General features: G+C 46.3%; 1 protein-coding gene across 1 annotated transcript in view; it reads right to left on the bottom strand.

The window, feature by feature from the left end:
* Positions 1-18,856, bottom strand: part of MYOZ3 (myozenin 3) — a 67,556-nt gene that overhangs the window by 20,052 nt on the left and 28,648 nt on the right. The window contains exon 2 of the mRNA XM_082253383.1: positions 16,828-16,914. Within this exon, the coding sequence (XP_082109509.1) occupies positions 16,828-16,906 (79 nt within the window). The 5' untranslated portion in view covers positions 16,907-16,914. The remainder of the gene's footprint in view (positions 1-16,827; positions 16,915-18,856) is intronic.

The raw sequence follows: 18,856 nt of genomic DNA, 5'->3' as shown, positions 1-18,856 counted from the left end.
ACCAGTTAAACGATTGTTGATTGGCTGTTGAAAGCCCGCCATGAAAAGAGCGCCAAAGCATGCAAAACCCGGAAATAAAACGACCGAACACGGATTTTTACCCGAACATACAGTAAAGTGTCCGTGTCCGTGTTCGGGTACAAAAAATCCAATTATTCGGTACGAACACGAATAATACAGTCCGTGTTCGCTCAACACTAGTTATATCTGTTTGACGAGTTCAACCAAATACCTGGAACTGGTTTTCCAATAAATGGTTGGAACTGCCTGGTTGCTGAAAATCTTGCAAGTTGATAACATGCAGCACGGGGAGATAGAACAGAAAGTTATCAATTACATTGTTTTCTAAGGACTATAGAGCCACACCTCTGTTATGAATAATAGGAGAGGGGAGGTGTTCCATCGTCCTGATACAGAAGGGTGAGTGAGCAGTGTCATCCTAGGACTAAATGTGTTACTGGCAGAATGAACAGATGAGGATAAAGGTACAAAAAAGCTTGAGAAAGGAAAACTAATGCAACCAAGGACTGATAAACTGCAAAATATTACATTTTTGTTTTGGGGTTTAGATATACTTTAACCACTCAAAGACTGGAAGGATTTGCCCCCTTAAAGCGGAGTTCCACCCAAAAGTGGAACTTCCGCTTTAAATAGCCCTAACCCCCTGACATGCCACATTTGGCATGTCATTTTTTTTTGGGGGGGGGGGGAAGCGGGTACCTAGTTTTGACAGCTATCCGCTCCCACTTCCGCTCGGAGCGTCGCAGCGCCCTGAGCGGAAGTTCTCCTCTCTCCCTTCCTCTCTGCAATCTTCTGAGACATGTCAGAGGTCCCAGAAGAGTGCCGGCCAATCACGACGCATAGCGCAACTTGCACATGCACAGTGCGTACCCAGCAGTGAAGCCCCAAACTGTCACAGCCGGGTGACAAAATTTATGTCCTTTTTCCCACAAATAGAGCTTTTTTTTGGTGGTATTTGATCACCTGTGTGATTTTTATATTTTGCGCTATAAACAAAAAAAGAGCGACAATTCTGAAAAAAACAATATTCTTCACATTCTGCTATATAACATTCCCAAAAAAAAATTTAAAAATCAAAATTTTTTTAACATTTTAGGCCAATTTGTTTTCTGCTACATATTTTTGGTAAAAAAAATCGCAATAAGTGTATTTTTATTGGTTTGCGCAAAAGTTATTGCATCTACTAACTATGGGAAAGATTTATGTCAATTTTATTGTTGTTTTTTTTTTTTACTAGTAATGACGGCAATCTTCGATTTTTTTTTTGCAGGACTGCGACATTGCGGCGGACATATCTGACCCCTGACTGACATTTCTGACACTTTTGGGGGGATCAATGACATTACTACAGTAATCAGTGCTAAAAATATCCACTGTCACTGTAATAATGACACTGGCAGGGAAGGGGTTAACAGTATAGGTGATCAAGGGGTTAAATGTGTGCCTAGGGGCATGTTTCTAACTGTGGGGGGGCGTGGCTTGTGGAGTGACCATAGAGACCTGTAATCCTATATAGTAGGATCACATGGGCTCTATGATCATTCCAGGGAGAAGAACGGTCAGCTGTGTTTACGACAGCTGACCGTTCTTCTCACTCAGCGGGGAGCGATCGTGGGTGTCAGGTGGCAATTGTATCCACCTGACCCGTGCATCAGCTTCACCCGCCCCCTAGCTGCCACCAAGCGACCGACGTAGACCTACGTCGGTTTGCGTGGGAGAGACACACTGCCGCAGTAAATATGCGGTAAGCGGTCGGCAAGTGGTTAAGGTTCCATGCACACTAGAGGTTTGCTCCTAGAAGCTGTTAGTATTTTTTTTCTGCTCCTAGAAGCTAAATAGTGTTATCCTATGTGCCCATGCACACTACTAGGCTATTAGCTTTTTTTGAGTGTCAGCATCTAGTAGCAGAAAAAAAAATTGTTTTTGTAGAGTTTCATGGAGCATTTTTCCAGCAGAAAAAAACACTGAATGCTCATAAATGCTCCTTAACACTACTAATAATGTTTTTTTAAAGGAACTGCAAAAAACAGGTATAAAATGCTAACGCTCCTAAACGCTACTATAAAAAAAAGCCACTACCTGTGTTTTTCATCCAGCGCTTATTTCGTTTAAAAAAATGCTAGTGTGCATGGAGCCTAACACACCAGTTCTGATGTAAGCTAATTCTTCTATGCACTCATCAAACTAAACACAGTCTGATCACTAGATGGCAGTATTTACCTTTCTAAAGCACAATTGTAAGCTCCATTCCGCGCTGAACAGAACAGCATACATCCTTACTAATGATTGTTTCAGGCAAGGCAATACATTTCCTGCATTTCCCTGAATTTAACAGCACCCTCTGAAATTTGAAGGGGCCATCCCAAATGTGAAGAAGAACATCTTTGTGCCAATTAAATATGTATTTTCCAGGTTTTGCTTGTCTGAAATGTTGCTGGTTGGGTTAGATATTTATATCATGTTACGAGCAGAAACAATTTTGTTATAGTTAATAGAAATGTCTTCGCTATATGTGGTAGTATAAATAATACATGTAATGGTATTGTGCGTTGGCACCCTAGTTTGTCAGGCCGCCATTTTGTTCAAATGCTGTCGCAAGCATCCATCTTGTGGTGTGAGCTTAGTTGACAGTGTTGGAAATGGTCATTCTTACCAGCCTCATCCTCCAGCCTTTTGGCAGTGTAATGACCCCCTGGGTCACTGAATGCCAGGTTCCTGGACAGCTGACATTTTTCACACCTTTACTATACACAAGCAGATTGACCAAGCAGACCTTCCGTCTCCTCATGCTCTAGAGTGAATTGGTAATCTAAACACAGCATATGGCTCCTAGGTCATTCGGAAAATGACACAGTTGACCACAAAACTTTATATCTTTTTACCCAAACATAACATATTAACAAAAAGTAGATATTTGGGTGCCCCATAAAATACCAATCGAATTAAGACCCAACATGGACACCTTCATGCCTAGGAAAGACAAGCTAGCGATCCGATGCCGTACAGGTTAGAGGTTATTCCAAAATAACCCATGTTTAGTGTCTAAAGATAGGACATTCAAAACCGGACCATAAAATATCGGTTTCAAGCATGTAACCGTTTTATATCTCCAGATATGAGTGCTTTTATTAATCTGTCAAACGGGGAGGTCCCTTAGCAGTTTATAAGACTCAGAGCTTATTGGCTAAGTACTTCTGGTGACACCCCCTGGAGGGTCAGAGAAAAGGACAGGAACTGATAGAGAGCTCAGTTCTGATCCTAACATGGAAGCCATAACATCGCCCAAGGGGAACCAAACATACCGGTTCAGCTTATGAAACTAAGGTAATACCAGGACCGTTTAATGCAAGTATTTTCATCCTTTCTCTTCATATTTCTCAATTGCTGTATTGTGTCTCTATTTCTTTGTAACCCATTTTTCTGTAAATATTTTTATTAGCACCAATTTTAACCTTTCTTATAATTAAACCTTATTTTGAAAAGTGTTAACTTTGTCTTTAAGCTCTTAAACGCAACTTGACCCAAACGAACCTGCCTCCTGAAGCGCGCTACTGTGTGTTACAGACAGTTATTTTAAACTCATAATTGATATTTGTACTGTTTAGGCTAACCTATCTGAACCATTCTTGTCTGAGGTGACAGTGGGTGTGTTACAGACGGTTATTCTAAAGTCATAATTGATATTTGTAAAATCACGAGCGTCCGCTAAGCTCAAACAGCGGTGGTGGCAGAGAAAGGGTTAATCGTTTAATTAACCCGGTGACAATCGCTCTCAGTCTGCTGGCATCTAGATTGTGGTCCCGCAAGCTGGACAATCTGTGTGCTGGGTGCAGCTGAGAGTGGCATTGTTACGCAAGTGACGGCAGGGTGTGAGATTGCTTGGTCTTTGGTCGCGAGGTGGATGAGAAGGGCAGGGGTCTTATACCCGCCACCATCACATATTGGCTGGCAGCGTAAGTGGGATAGTCTTGCATTTTAAGAGCATTCAGTGCACTGTTAGGAATTAGCTCTGCACTGAAGGATTGTAACGGTTGTGGAAAGCAGTCCTTAGAGACAAATTGGTGCATATTTTTTGTTTTTTAAAAAGAGACACACATCTCTACTTTCTACAGCTCTTTCCTATCTTTGCTTTCTGTTCTATCTTTTCTGCGTGCAAACATGCCTGGTTTATCTGAAACTAAGAAAATGAACAAAAGTGAGCTGACTACGGAGTGCACGTCGAGAGAGGCTGCAGAGCGGCAGGCTGAGAGAGAGGATGCACAGAGGGAGGCTAATCGTCGGCACGAACAGGAGATGGCTAAGCTCCAGCCGCAGCTACAGTCTCAGAACCTCGGATCCCTAGAGCACAGGGACACCTCTCTGCTTGTGAGCCAGGCAGCCAAATTTCCAGTCATGGAAAAGGACAATGACATTGGTGTGTACCTACTGTCGTTTGAAAAAACTTGCCGTCAGTACCAGCTGCCCCAAGCACAATGGGCCTGGTACCTGACGCAAGGGCTGCGGGGAAAGGCCCTGGACGCTTACATCGAATTGCCAACGGAACAGGATAGTGATTATGAGGCCATAAAGGCTGCAATCACCCAAAAGTACCAGTTAACCCCGGAAGTGTACCGGAAGCGATTTAGGTCCCTTCAAAAGGGACCTGCGGACTCATATATGAATGTGGTAAGCCGCTTACGCACCACATTCCGTCAGTGGACTAAGGGCTTGAAGGTCATTACGTTTGAGTCCCTGGAGGATCTCATGATTGGAGATCAATTGTTGCACATCTGTCCTACAGACGTCAGACAGTTTGTGCTGGAACAAGAGCCAGCCTCTGCCCAAGAAGCAGCAGAACTGGCAGATACCTACATCCACACTCGGGTATCTGACCATCGCAAGGCTCCTCTGTATGGCGCGAAAGGAGGGAAATCGCACATGGAAACACCTCCTGCACCTAGGAGTCAAGCTCCCCAGCAACCAGCCCCTGCAGTTCCTGGTGTCACCTTCCCTACAACTGACACCCGCAGATGCTACACTTGTGAAAAAGCGGGACATCTCAGGACACAGTGCCCTGAGCAGAAGCAGATGACATCACCTGGTCAGCTGGCCCGCAACTCTTCCCGTTTGTCCGCAGGAAATCCCGGGTGACCGCCGCCAACTTGCAGCCCGTCACCGTGGGCAACTGGACTGTCACTGGTTTCCGGGACACAGGAGCTGAAGTCACCCCGTTCAAACCAGAAGTGATAAGAAGGATGGACATCATCCCTGGAAAGTTTTTACCCTCACTGGAGTTGGGGGGACCCGCTCACAGGTATCCCGTGCCCATGTTTTCCTTGATTGGGGTGCTGGGAGGGGGTTGAGGGAGGTGGGAGTCTCTGAGGAAATCCCCACAGATGTTTAGTTGGGTGCCGACCTAGGCACCCTTATTTCGTACTAAACCCCTGCTAAGAGCACCCTGGATGCCTCCACGGAACTCTCTGGACTTGACAAGGTACTGTGTGCAGATATTGGGGTAATGTCTGGGCAACCTATGGATGGACAGAGGGAGGGGGAGGGGTGGAGTGGTGTTGAATTACCAGGTCCTCCATCTTTTGAAGAAGGAAGGGGGGCCCTCTTGCCTGTGAAGTTACCAGGGGTATGCTGTCGTAATGTCGATGATGAGGCTAATGATGATGCAAATAATGTTGATGATGATGATATTAATGATGGAAATGTTGATGATAATGTTGATGCTAATATAACTGGAAATGATGTTGCTGATAATGTTGATGGAAATGATGATAATGCTAAAGATGTTTTGTCAATGTTGGTGGTCCCTCGCAGTGCGGCACAGGCAGTGGAGACGCAGGCCCTGGTCGCAGAGCAGCAGGAGGAGGTCTCTATGTCCTCTCCTTGTTCTGACCCAGTGGACTCCACCTCTGTTAGGCCTCAGCAGCTGTCTTTGTTCGCCACAGGACAGCTGGCTGGGACTTATAGTACTGCCTGTCAGGCAGCACTGCGGGTCGACCAGACTATCCGATCACTTAGAACTGGAGCTGAAAGGCCCCCTGATGTGATGAGTAGACACCAGCTTGACTGGGACAATGGTCAGATAAGTGTGACAGGACAACAGGCAGGAGGCCTGGAGACTGAAGGGGATAAACAGCTGTTCATTGTGTCCAGTCAACCTCGCAGACATGTATTGAAGTTGTCACATGATCTGTTTTGTAAGGATCTCTGTGAGATCAGGTGGGCCGGGCCTGGAGTGAAGCACCAGGGTTTGTGGCTTGACCTGATCCTCACACAGCATCCTAGCACAACACATGCCAGGGGCAGAGTTAGTACCCCTTAACTGGGAAAGACAGGTGTCCTGTTAGTGGTAGCTGACACTCAGGGCGTGGGTTTGGGCCTTCAGCTGAAGCCCCCTTTCTCCCTCCAGGTATCTATGCCACTGGCAGTGCTTACCGCATGCCGTGTCAGAGATATTGGAGACCCTGGGAGGACACACCCTGACGTCCACGAGATGGGCGCCTGGGTGTCTGCTCCCTCCATACCTGCGACCCCCCCTGTCTCACAGGAGGCCCAGGCCGATGGGGAACAGGAGACAGAGAGAAGGCTTTGTGGAGCCTTTAGCAGGCTGAATGTCAACCCTGCGATTGTGACCTACCCCGTGCCCAGGAACCATGAGGTGTCAAAGCAGCTGGCTGGTGCCCGCTGTCGAACCACCTTGAACCTGAGCAGGGGGCGTGGACCAAACCTTCTAACCTGGAAGGCTCAGGACGACCCAGCCTTCCCCACCCCATGTGGCTTAACTGCGTCTACGGCAGCGCTAGATGGGGTTGGGAACGCATCAGACACCTCCCTAAGGGTCACATGAGATCCACGGGGAGAGGTCAGACCTGGTGCAGTGGCCTGCTTTAGGGGCCTGGTAGTGTTTGGCCCTGTCTGGGTGGAACACCCAGAGCTCCTGTCCACAGTCCCAAACGTTCTGGCACGTCCTAGTTTGACAGCTCTGCGTAGTAACTGTCAGATGGACCTGTCAGCGGTTTGGTACTGGGAACAGCAGGAAGGAGTAGGCACCCAGAGATCTGGAACTGAGGATACCAGGACCTGGCCTACTCCTCAAACCCCAACTTTGGTTACATCATTCCTGGGTACAGCTGGCCACAGGTGGATGCTGGGGTGTGACGATAGTGGCTCAGCTGAACCTGTGACTGACCAACCCAATGGTACCCTGGTTAGATGGGCCTCCTTGACACCAGTGTGTCAGAAGGACCGTCCGGCCCTGACGGAGGTACTGGCCCGTGCACCTGGGACATGGGGCCCGGAATTTAAACGCCTAGTTCCGGCACAACCCTTTGCCATTACCTTTGGGCCAGATGCAGCCCTAGGCCGGAGAGATGCTAAAGGAGAGAAAACTCTCATCCTCTATTTGAGCCGGAAGCTTCTCCCCAGGGGAGTAGCATCTGTCATCCAGCAGAAGGAAGGCAGTACCCATGGCAATGCGGGTGGTTTGTCGCGGCAAACCGAACCCACGGAAGTTGGTTGCGTCCGGGGAGAAATTGCAATTCCCGCCTATGCGCCCACAAGAGTGGGAGGTGTAATGGTATTGTGCGTTGGCACCCTAGTTTGTCAGGCCGCCATTTTGTTCAAATGCTGTCGCAAGCATCCATCTTGTGGTGCGAGCTTAGTTGACAGTGTTGGAAATGGTCATTCTTACCAGCCTCATCCTCCAGCCTTTTGGCAGTGTAATGACCCCCTGGGTCACTGAATGCCAGGTTCCTGGACAGCTGACATTTTTCACACCTTTACTATACACAAGCAGATTGACCAAGCTGACCTTCCATCTCCTCATGCTCTAGAGTGAATTGGTAATCTGAACACAGCATATGGCTCCTAGGTCATTCGGAAAATGACACAGTTGACCACAAAACTTCATATCTTTTTACCCAAACATAACATATTAACAAAAAGTAGATATTTGGGTGCTCCATAAAATACCAATCGAATTAAGACCCAACACGGACACCTTCATGCCTAGGAAAGACAAGCTAGCGATCCGATGCCGTACAGGTTAGAGGTTATTCCAAAATAACCCATGTTTAGTGTCTAAAGATAGGACATTCAAAACCGGACCATAAAATATCGGTTTCAAGCATGTAACCGTTTTATATCTCCAGATATGAGTGCTTTTATTAATCTGTCAAACGGGGAGGTCCCTTAGCAGTTTATAAGACTCAGAGCTTATTGGCTAAGTACTTCTGGTGACACCCCCTGGAGGGTCAGAGAAAAGGACAGGAACTGATAGAGAGCTCAGTTCTGATCCTAACATGGAAGCCATAACATCGCTCAAGGGGAACCAAACATACCGGTTCAGCTTATGAAACTAAGGTAATACCAGGACCGTTTAATGCAAGTATTTTCATCCTTTCTCTTCATATTTCTCAATTGCTGTATTGTGTCTCTATTTCTTTGTAACCCATTTTTCTGTAAATATTTTTATTAGCACCAATTTTAACCTTTCTTATAATTAAACCTTATTTTGAAAAGTGTTAACTTTGTCTTTAAGCTCTTAAACGCAACTTGACCCAAACGAACCTGCCTCCTGAAGCGCGCTACTGTGTGTTACAGACAGTTATTTTAAACTCATAATTGATATTTGTACTGTTTAGGCTAACCTATCTGAACCATTCTTGTCTGAGGTGACAGTGGGTGTGTTACAGACGGTTATTCTAAAGTCATAATTGATATTTGTAAAATCACGAGCGTCCGCTAAGCTCAAACATAGCGGTGGTGGCAGAGAAAGGGTTAATCGTTTAATTAACCCGGTGACAATCGCTCTGTCTGCTGGCATCTAGATTGTGGTCCCGCAAGCTGGACAATCTGTGTGCTGGGTGCAGCTGAGAGTGGCATTGTTACGCAAGTGACGGCAGGGTGTGAGATTGCTTGGTCTTTGGTCGCGAGGTGGATGAGAAGGGCAGGGGTCTTATACCCGCCACCATCACATATTGGCTGGCAGCGTAAGTGGGATAGTCTTGCATTTTAAGAGCATTCAGTGCACTGTTAGGAATTAGCTCTGCACTGAAGGATTGTAACGGTTGTGGAAAGCAGTCCTTAGAGACAAATTGGTGCATATTTTTTGTTTTTTAAAAAGAGACACACATCTCTACTTTCTACAGCTCTTTCCTATCTTTGCTTTCTGTTCTATCTTTTCTGCGTGCAAACATGCCTGGTTTATCTGAAACTAAGAAAATGAACAAAAGTGAGCTGACTACGGAGTGCACGTCGAGAGAGGCTGCAGAGCGGCAGGCTGAGAGAGAGGATGCACAGAGGGAGGCTAATCGTCGGCACGAACAGGAGATGGCTAAGCTCCAGCCGCAGCTACAGTCTCAGAACCTCGGATCCCTAGAGCACAGGGACACCTCTCTGCTTGTGAGCCAGGCAGCCAAATTTCCAGTCATGGAAAAGGACAATGACATTGGTGTGTACCTACTGTCGTTTGAAAAAACTTGCCGTCAGTACCAGCTGCCCCAAGCACAATGGGCCTGGTACCTGACGCAAGGGCTGCGGGGAAAGGCCCTGGACGCTTACATCGAATTGCCAACGGAACAGGATAGTGATTATGAGGCCATAAAGGCTGCAATCACCCAAAAGTACCAGTTAACCCCGGAAGTGTACCGGAAGCGATTTAGGTCCCTTCAAAAGGGACCTGCGGACTCATATATGAATGTGGTAAGCCGCTTACGCACCACATTCCGTCAGTGGACTAAGGGCTTGAAGGTCATTACGTTTGAGTCCCTGGAGGATCTCATGATTGGAGATCAATTGTTGCACATCTGTCCTACAGACGTCAGACAGTTTGTGCTGGAACAAGAGCCAGCCTCTGCCCAAGAAGCAGCAGAACTGGCAGATACCTACATCCACACTCGGGTATCTGACCATCGCAAGGCTCCTCTGTATGGCGCGAAAGGAGGGAAATCGCACATGGAAACACCTCCTGCACCTAGGAGTCAAGCTCCCCAGCAACCAGCCCCTGCAGTTCCTGGTGTCACCTTCCCTACAACTGACACCCGCAGATGCTACACTTGTGAAAAAGCGGGACATCTCAGGACACAGTGCCCTGAGCAGAAGCAGATGACATCACCTGGTCAGCTGGCCCGCAACTCTTCCCGTTTGTCCGCAGGAAATCCCGGGTGACCGCCGCCAACTTGCAGCCCGTCACCGTGGGCAACTGGACTGTCACTGGTTTCCGGGACACAGGAGCTGAAGTCACCCCGTTCAAACCAGAAGTGATAAGAAGGATGGACATCATCCCTGGAAAGTTTTTTACCCTCACTGGAGTTGGGGGGACCCGCTCACAGGTATCCCGTGCCCATGTTTTCCTTGATTGGGGTGCTGGGAGGGGGTTGAGGGAGGTGGGAGTCTCTGAGGAAATCCCCACAGATGTTTAGTTGGGTGCCGACCTAGGCACCCTTATTTCGTACTAAACCCCTGCTAAGAGCACCCTGGATGCCTCCACGGAACTCTCTGGACTTGACAAGGTACTGTGTGCAGATATTGGGGTAATGTCTGGGCAACCTATGGATGGACAGAGGGAGGGGGAGGGGTGGAGTGGTGTTGAATTACCAGGTCCTCCATCTTTTGAAGAAGGAAGGGGGGCCCTCTTGCCTGTGAAGTTACCAGGGGTATGCTGTCGTAATGTCGATGATGAGGCTAATGATGATGCAAATAATGTTGATGATGATGATATTAATGATGGAAATGTTGATGATAATGTTGATGCTAATATAACTGGAAATGATGTTGCTGATAATGTTGATGGAAATGATGATAATGCTAAAGATGTTTTGTCAATGTTGGTGGTCCCTCGCAGTGCGGCACAGGCAGTGGAGACGCAGGCCCTGGTCGCAGAGCAGCAGGAGGAGGTCTCTATGTCCTCTCCTTGTTCTGACCCAGTGGACTCCACCTCTGTTAGGCCTCAGCAGCTGTCTTTGTTCGCCACAGGACAGCTGGCTGGGACTTATAGTACTGCCTGTCAGGCAGCACTGCGGGTCGACCAGACTATCCGATCACTTAGAACTGGAGCTGAAAGGCCCCCTGATGTGATGAGTAGACACCAGCTTGACTGGGACAATGGTCAGATAAGTGTGACAGGACAACAGGCAGGAGGCCTGGAGACTGAAGGGGATAAACAGCTGTTCATTGTGTCCAGTCAACCTCGCAGACATGTATTGAAGTTGTCACATGATCTGTTTTGTAAGGATCTCTGTGAGATCAGGTGGGCCGGGCCTGGAGTGAAGCACCAGGGTTTGTGGCTTGACCTGATCCTCACACAGCATCCTAGCACAACACATGCCAGGGGCAGAGTTAGTACCCCTTAACTGGGAAAGACAGGTGTCCTGTTAGTGGTAGCTGACACTCAGGGCGTGGGTTTGGGCCTTCAGCTGAAGCCCCCTTTCTCCCTCCAGGTATCTATGCCACTGGCAGTGCTTACCGCATGCCGTGTCAGAGATATTGGAGACCCTGGGAGGACACACCCTGACGTCCACGAGATGGGCGCCTGGGTGTCTGCTCCCTCCATACCTGCGACCCCCCCTGTCTCACAGGAGGCCCAGGCCGATGGGGAACAGGAGACAGAGAGAAGGCTTTGTGGAGCCTTTAGCAGGCTGAATGTCAACCCTGCGATTGTGACCTACCCCGTGCCCAGGAACCATGAGGTGTCAAAGCAGCTGGCTGGTGCCCGCTGTCGAACCACCTTGAACCTGAGCAGGGGGCGTGGACCAAACCTTCTAACCTGGAAGGCTCAGGACGACCCAGCCTTCCCCACCCCATGTGGCTTAACTGCGTCTACGGCAGCGCTAGATGGGGTTGGGAACGCATCAGACACCTCCCTAAGGGTCACATGAGATCCACGGGGAGAGGTCAGACCTGGTGCAGTGGCCTGCTTTAGGGGCCTGGTAGTGTTTGGCCCTGTCTGGGTGGAACACCCAGAGCTCCTGTCCACAGTCCCAAACGTTCTGGCACGTCCTAGTTTGACAGCTCTGCGTAGTAACTGTCAGATGGACCTGTCAGCGGTTTGGTACTGGGAACAGCAGGAAGGAGTAGGCACCCAGAGATCTGGAACTGAGGATACCAGGACCTGGCCTACTCCTCAAACCCCAACTTTGGTTACATCATTCCTGGGTACAGCTGGCCACAGGTGGATGCTGGGGTGTGACGATAGTGGCTCAGCTGAACCTGTGACTGACCAACCCAATGGTACCCTGGTTAGATGGGCCTCCTTGACACCAGTGTGTCAGAAGGACCGTCCGGCCCTGACGGAGGTACTGGCCCGTGCACCTGGGACATGGGGCCCGGAATTTAAACGCCTAGTTCCGGCACAACCCTTTGCCATTACCTTTGGGCCAGATGCAGCCCTAGGCCGGAGAGATGCTAAAGGAGAGAAAACTCTCATCCTCTATTTGAGCCGGAAGCTTCTCCCCAGGGGAGTAGCATCTGTCATCCAGCAGAAGGAAGGCAGTACCCATGGCAATGCGGGTGGTTTGTCGCGGCAAACCGAACCCACGGAAGTTGGTTGCGTCCGGGGAGAAATTGCAATTCCCGCCTATGCGCCCACAAGAGTGGGAGGTGTAATGGTATTGTGCGTTGGCACCCTAGTTTGTCAGGCCGCCATTTTGTTCAAATGCTGTCGCAAGCATCCATCTTGTGGTGCGAGCTTAGTTGACAGTGTTGGAAATGGTCATTCTTACCAGCCTCATCCTCCAGCCTTTTGGCAGTGTAATGACCCCCTGGGTCACTGAATGCCAGGTTCCTGGACAGCTGACATTTTTCACACCTTTACTATACACAAGCAGATTGACCAAGCTGACCTTCCATCTCCTCATGCTCTAGAGTGAATTGGTAATCTGAACACAGCATATGGCTCCTAGGTCATTCGGAAAATGACACAGTTGACCACAAAACTTCATATCTTTTTACCCAAACATAACACATTAACAAAAAGTAGATATTTGGGTGCTTCATAAAATGCCAATCGAATTAAGACCCAACACGGACACCTTCATGCCTAGGAAAGACAAGCTAGCGATCCGATGCCGTACAGGTTAGAGGTTATTCCAAAATAACCCATGTTTAGTGTCTAAAGATAGGACATTTAAAACCGGACCATAAAATATCAGTTTCAAGCATGTAACCGTTTTATATCTCCAGATATGAGTGCTTTTATTAATCTGTCAAACGTGGAGGTCCCTCAGCAGTTTATAAGACTCAGAGCCTATTGGCTAAGTACTTCTGGTGACACCCCCTGGAGGGTCAGAGAAAAGGACAGGAACTGATAGAGAGCTCAGTTCTGATCCTAACATGGAAGCCATAACATCGCCCAAGGGGAACCAAACATACCGGTTTAGCTTATGAAACTAAGGTAATAACAGGACCGTTTAATGCAAGTATTTTCATCCTTTCTCTTCATATTTCTCAATTGCTGTATTGTGTCTCTATTTCTTTGTAACCCATTTTTCTGTAAATATTTTTATTAGCACCAATTTTAACCTTTCTTATAATTAAACCTTATTTTGAAAAGTGTTAACTTTGTCTCTAAGCTCTTAAACGCAACTTGACCCAAACGAACCTGCCTCCTGAAGCGCGTTACTGTGTGTTACAGACGGTTATTTTAAAGTCATAATTGATATTGGTAAAATCACTAGCGTCCGCTAAGCTCAAACGTAGCGGTGGTGGCAGAGAAAGGGTTAATCGTTTAATTAACCTGGTGACAATCGCCCTCAGTCTGCTGGCATCTAGATTGTGGTCCCGCAAGCTGGACAATCTGTGTGCTGGGTGCAGCTGAGAGTGGCATTGTTACACAAGTGACGGCAGGGTGTGAGATTGCTTGGTCTTTGGTCACGAGGTGGATGAGAAGGCCAGGGGTCTGATACCTGCCACGTCACAATACAAACTGTACTTTTAAGTACAAAGAACAAAATAATCAACCGCTGACATCTAATTGCATTTTTGTTAAAGATGATATGCTATAGAATTTTACAAAAAATATGGTACCATTTGCATCCGTATCTATCCAGTGCCATTTAAATTCCAAACAATGTATCCCCTTCAAATTCCAATATAGGAGTGTTTAGATTTTTGGTAGCTGCTAATAATTTCTTATATCTCTCTCTATCCAAAATATTGCAGTCTATGTAGTAGGGGACACCAAAGAAGGGCGTGAGGTTTGGCCCTTGAAATGCGTTGACACTCATATAACCTTTCACCTGATTTTACATCATGGGATAAGCATAAGGATAAGCATACGGGTGAGCTTAGGAAAGGAAAGCTTAGGACAGCTTAGGAAAGGTCAGGGAATGGAGGTGACCTTTCTAGAGACATAGAGGGAAATTTACAAAGACTAGAGAAGCCAGAATCTTGAGCAGCTGTGGATGGCAACCAACCTTTAATTTTAAAGCTTAACTGGATAAGCTGAAAAAGATAGAAGTTGATTGGTTTGTATTCAGAGCTGCTCCAGATTTTGTCTGCTCCAATTTCAGTAAATCCCCCAATGGGCAAAATTGTGTCTCATTCTTTAAACCTTGGCCTTCAGGGGCTGAACAATCAGTTCTCTACTTCTAATACTAGATAGTTTGAAGGCATTGGCTGCTCCTATCGCAGTTTAGGCAGAAGAACTGTTAATCTACTAGTACTTTATAGGGTTTTGGCAAGAAACAAGGACATTTGAAAGGAAAGCCATACAAACACAGGGAGAACATCCTGGTAGGAGATGATATCAAATTGTAGGTACAGTAAAGCCTATCGTCCTCTGGGTCACATGTGAGCCAGGACCCAAAAGCTCTTCTTATGATATCTTCAATACTTGTACTTGTTTTACACAATAAATTCAAGACATATGAAAGCCTTTCTAGTTTATAGGCACATCATTATGCTTCCATTGATGAAGAGAAAAAGACCCAAGGATTCCTGTTTTGAGAGTAGAAGTGACTATGCAGAATCTACACCAATGTATTATAATTTTCTCCTTCACCACACTCCAAGGAAAATACGGCATTTCTAAAAAGAAATCAATGGGTTAGAAGGCTCCCTAACATCCGGGTTGCTAAACCAATTCCAAGATGGTGTCCTAGGGTTCAACTTTGCAGGGGTTGTGAGCTTAGGCAATGACTACTCCCAGCCAGCTCTTCACATAAGCTTAGGTTCCATGTTACATCAGCCCTAGGCCTAATCAGGAGCCAAAAATACTGTTTTTAATGAGGCCTTGTCTACTCTTGGTTCTAGGTTTAGTCTATACGGGGATCCCATCTAACACCTTAGGCCCACAGGCCTTATGTAGAAAATGGTGAGTGCATGCAGCGGGAGAAACCCTCATTCACACCTGACCTGAACTGGCTGCTAAATTCGCTCTCACCAGGTATTAGCTACACTGTTAACTTTTTTGAAAGAATGTGAGACCAGTCTTGCCTACTCACTTGCAGAAAAGAACATTTAGTTTAAGATTTTTAACAGGTATATCTACAGAGTCTCTCACAGTAAGGCATATTACATTCTGTCTCAACAATGCAGAGCACTACAATTCCCATAATAGTACAGATCTTCTCTGAAAGCATTACACCACACAACTACTTTGTGGTCCAGGAGTTCCACTCCCTCTAGTCTCCTCTCTGCTACTTACCTCCTCCTGCCACCTGTTCATCTTGCTCAGCTAGGTAGAGTTGGGCATACAGTTCGAGCCAAGCAAAAGTTCTGCCCAAACATCGCCTGTTTGCCTATTCAAACACCTGAATTTGCGGGGCGCTCTATGGGATCTTCGCCCGCTGATCACCCCACAATGCACTGCGCCCCACACAGTGCATTCTAGTGCCCTGATTAGCTGAAGCAATGTACCTGACCACTGTAGTGTCAGTGTAGTGTGGCATGATAGTAATTAAAAAAACATTTTTGTATTTTATATATATTCATTATAGCCGTTTGTGCTTTGGAGGGGTATTTAAAGTCCTACTTATTTTTTTGCTTCTCTATCCATTTTCCATCCACACCTTCCTCTCTTTCCAAATCTAGGCACATCCTTGTGTCTGCCTGCCCCACAACACAATTTTAGCATTGCTAATACTATAGACATATTGTACTTAAAGTACACTCAGAATAAATACAATAGCTACAATAATTTAACATATGCTGTTAACAATCCTGTATATACTATTAAACATATGCCCCTATAAACAGTGACAGGGGTAAGTCCCTCGAAGCAGCTGACTCCAAAAGAGACACCTCAACCTCTTCTGTGGTGTGGGAAGCAATCCAATCCTTTGACATCAAGAGCAAGGTATCTATCCCCTCGCGGGCATAGGTGAAAACTCACTCAGCGATGCTAGAGCTACGGATTCTAAAATATATATAGATACCCTGGTTATGATCACCCAATGAGATAATAAACTGAAATAATTCACAAATAAGCTTCATGTAAATTTGATAGCAATGGCAAATTCATTCATCTCTATACAATCTCCTTTAAATCTACCAAAACTAGTGTAGTGTATAGTTGAAGCCCCAACCTAAACAATCCATTCTATTTGAATCTAGTCAAATACCCTTTTGTTCTGCATAATTGTCTGTAAATCTCATGAAGATTGTTAAATAGGATTGCGAGGTGCAAGGTCAGGCTACTAGCTAGGTTGCTCCTGTTATATCCCACCATCGGTTTCACTTTCAGTGCCATGATTGTGATAAACTGAATTATTAGCCCCTATCCTCTTTGATATTCAGACACCCTGGACATAAATAGTACATTTGTTTGAACAATCCCTTTAAGAATTCACAAATTAACTCAGATTGCTAAATACTCACCTTCCCCTCTTATTTCTCGAACTATTGCAGACGCCAGACCTTTCCTCTCCTTCACAAGATCTGCATACGTGGGAAACATTCTCCTGGCTAGGAAGAGAAAAGAATAATTATACCACAAGGATTTCATGTAATCTCATTTTTTTCTTCTAGATAATGTAATATTTCAACTGCACATCTGAGAGATTTAGGAGAAGAGATGGGAAAGGAAAGATAGCTGTTTATGTCTGTGCTAGGCTATAGGTCAGAGATTTGTAAAGTCTTTGACTGGAGGCTGGAAGCCATGTGAGAAAGAAAAGCATATTATAGAATAAATGTGGTAATAAGAGGTAGTTGAAGGAGTACACTTGTCCTACCTATACACTGTAAATTTAAAAGGGATGTTCTACTAATCTTTTAGGCCAAAAGAGCTTATTATGTGGCTTTCACAACATTCCTGCAAGGCTGTCAAAATGGACACCCTGGTAGTGGTCTGGATGTTTCCTGTAAGTAATCAAACAGCAAGGGGGTGCCAGACTACGTGCAGTAAGATAGAAGAATGGACACAGCACACAAAATTGGCAACTCAAATTGTGTAGGCATGCACACGAATGGCATGCTAAGGTAGCCAGTCACAGGTACTCCTTGTCAGGAACCATGATGACTGAGACAGAAAATGCAGTAAAAATCACACCTTTAACCACTTAATAGGACCAGGACTATTTCTGACACTTGTTGTTTACAATTTAAAATCAGTATTTTTTGCTAGAAGATTACTTAGGACCCCAAACTATTATGTCTAGGATGTCTAGGGCTAGAATTATTGCTCTCACTTTAATGATCGTGGTGATACCTCACATGTGTAGTCTGAACACTGTTTACATATGTGGGCGCGACTTGCGTATACGTTCGCTTCTGCGCGCAATCTCGGAGGGACAGGGCGCTTTACATTTTTTTTTCTTTTTTATTTTATCTTTTATTTTTTATTTTTACACTGTCTCTTTAAAAAAATGTTTTTTATCACTTTTATTCTATTACAAGGAATGTAAAAATCCCTTGTAATAGAAATAAGCAGGACAGGTCCTCTTTAATGTGAGATCTGTGGTCAAAAAGACCTCAGATCTCACATCTACCCTTAAAAGCAAAAAAAGAGCAAGATGGGTCCTTTAAGGCCGTTTTGGAGGAAGCAATATTGTCGCTCCAGTCCTCCAAGGCCATAGAGTCGAGTGGGGGCCACCTTGCCCTCACTCGACTTCCTGCCTGGGAATGAACCAATCGGATCATTTTACCTGCTACCAATGGCTCCAGTAAGCGGGGAAAATGACCAGGAAGTGGCGGGAGGGGGGTGGGCACCTCTCCCGCCGCCCATAAAAGTAATCTCATGTCAAATCCGCCGCTGGTACCACTTTTATGTTAAAGAGAACTGCTGGCCGAGTAAGAAAATACTAGGGTTATGGCAGCTATTTGCTGCCATAACACCGGTATTTAACGTCAAAATACTGACGTAAAACTGCGGTGGGCGGTCCGGAAGTGGTTAATGTTATAGTAAAAATTGTACAGATCAGTAACTTAGTCAAAACATAAGCCAGGGGTCAGAAGCCAAAACAGGAAATCAGACAAGCCAGTGATCAGGGAGCAAGAAATCGGCATAGTCCGAAGCAGAAGTCTGGGAACCAGAAGGGACATCAGCCGGGCAAAGTCTTTAACAGGAACACTGTTGAGACACACAGGATATCTTGACCAGGTGAAGTCAGGAAAGGAATCAACAAGGCAGCGTAAATAGCCAGAAGGGGCTAGCTGTAGGAGGGACTAATGAGCAGATAATGATAACCAGGTGAGCCACTGAGGAAACAATGAGTGCTGACAATCAACTGATAGCTAAACAGCCTGAGCACAGAGAAGAGAGCCCAGTCCTGACACTCCTGCAGCTTGAGGCAGAATTCCAGGATCCCAGGAGGGTGCCACCACTGTGGGAGTGGAGATGGGTAGCCAGCTGGCTTGAAAAACAGGTGGTAGCATCGAAAACGCCACACCCCCTTTGGTGACCCATCTG

The sequence above is a fragment of the Pelophylax lessonae genome (assembly GCF_965119305.1).
Source record: "Pelophylax lessonae genome assembly, chromosome: 4".
NCBI classification, from domain to species: Eukaryota; Metazoa; Chordata; class Amphibia; order Anura; family Ranidae; genus Pelophylax; species Pelophylax lessonae.
Note: the sequence above shows the minus strand (reverse complement) of the source record. Positions and strands in the feature narration are given on the sequence as shown.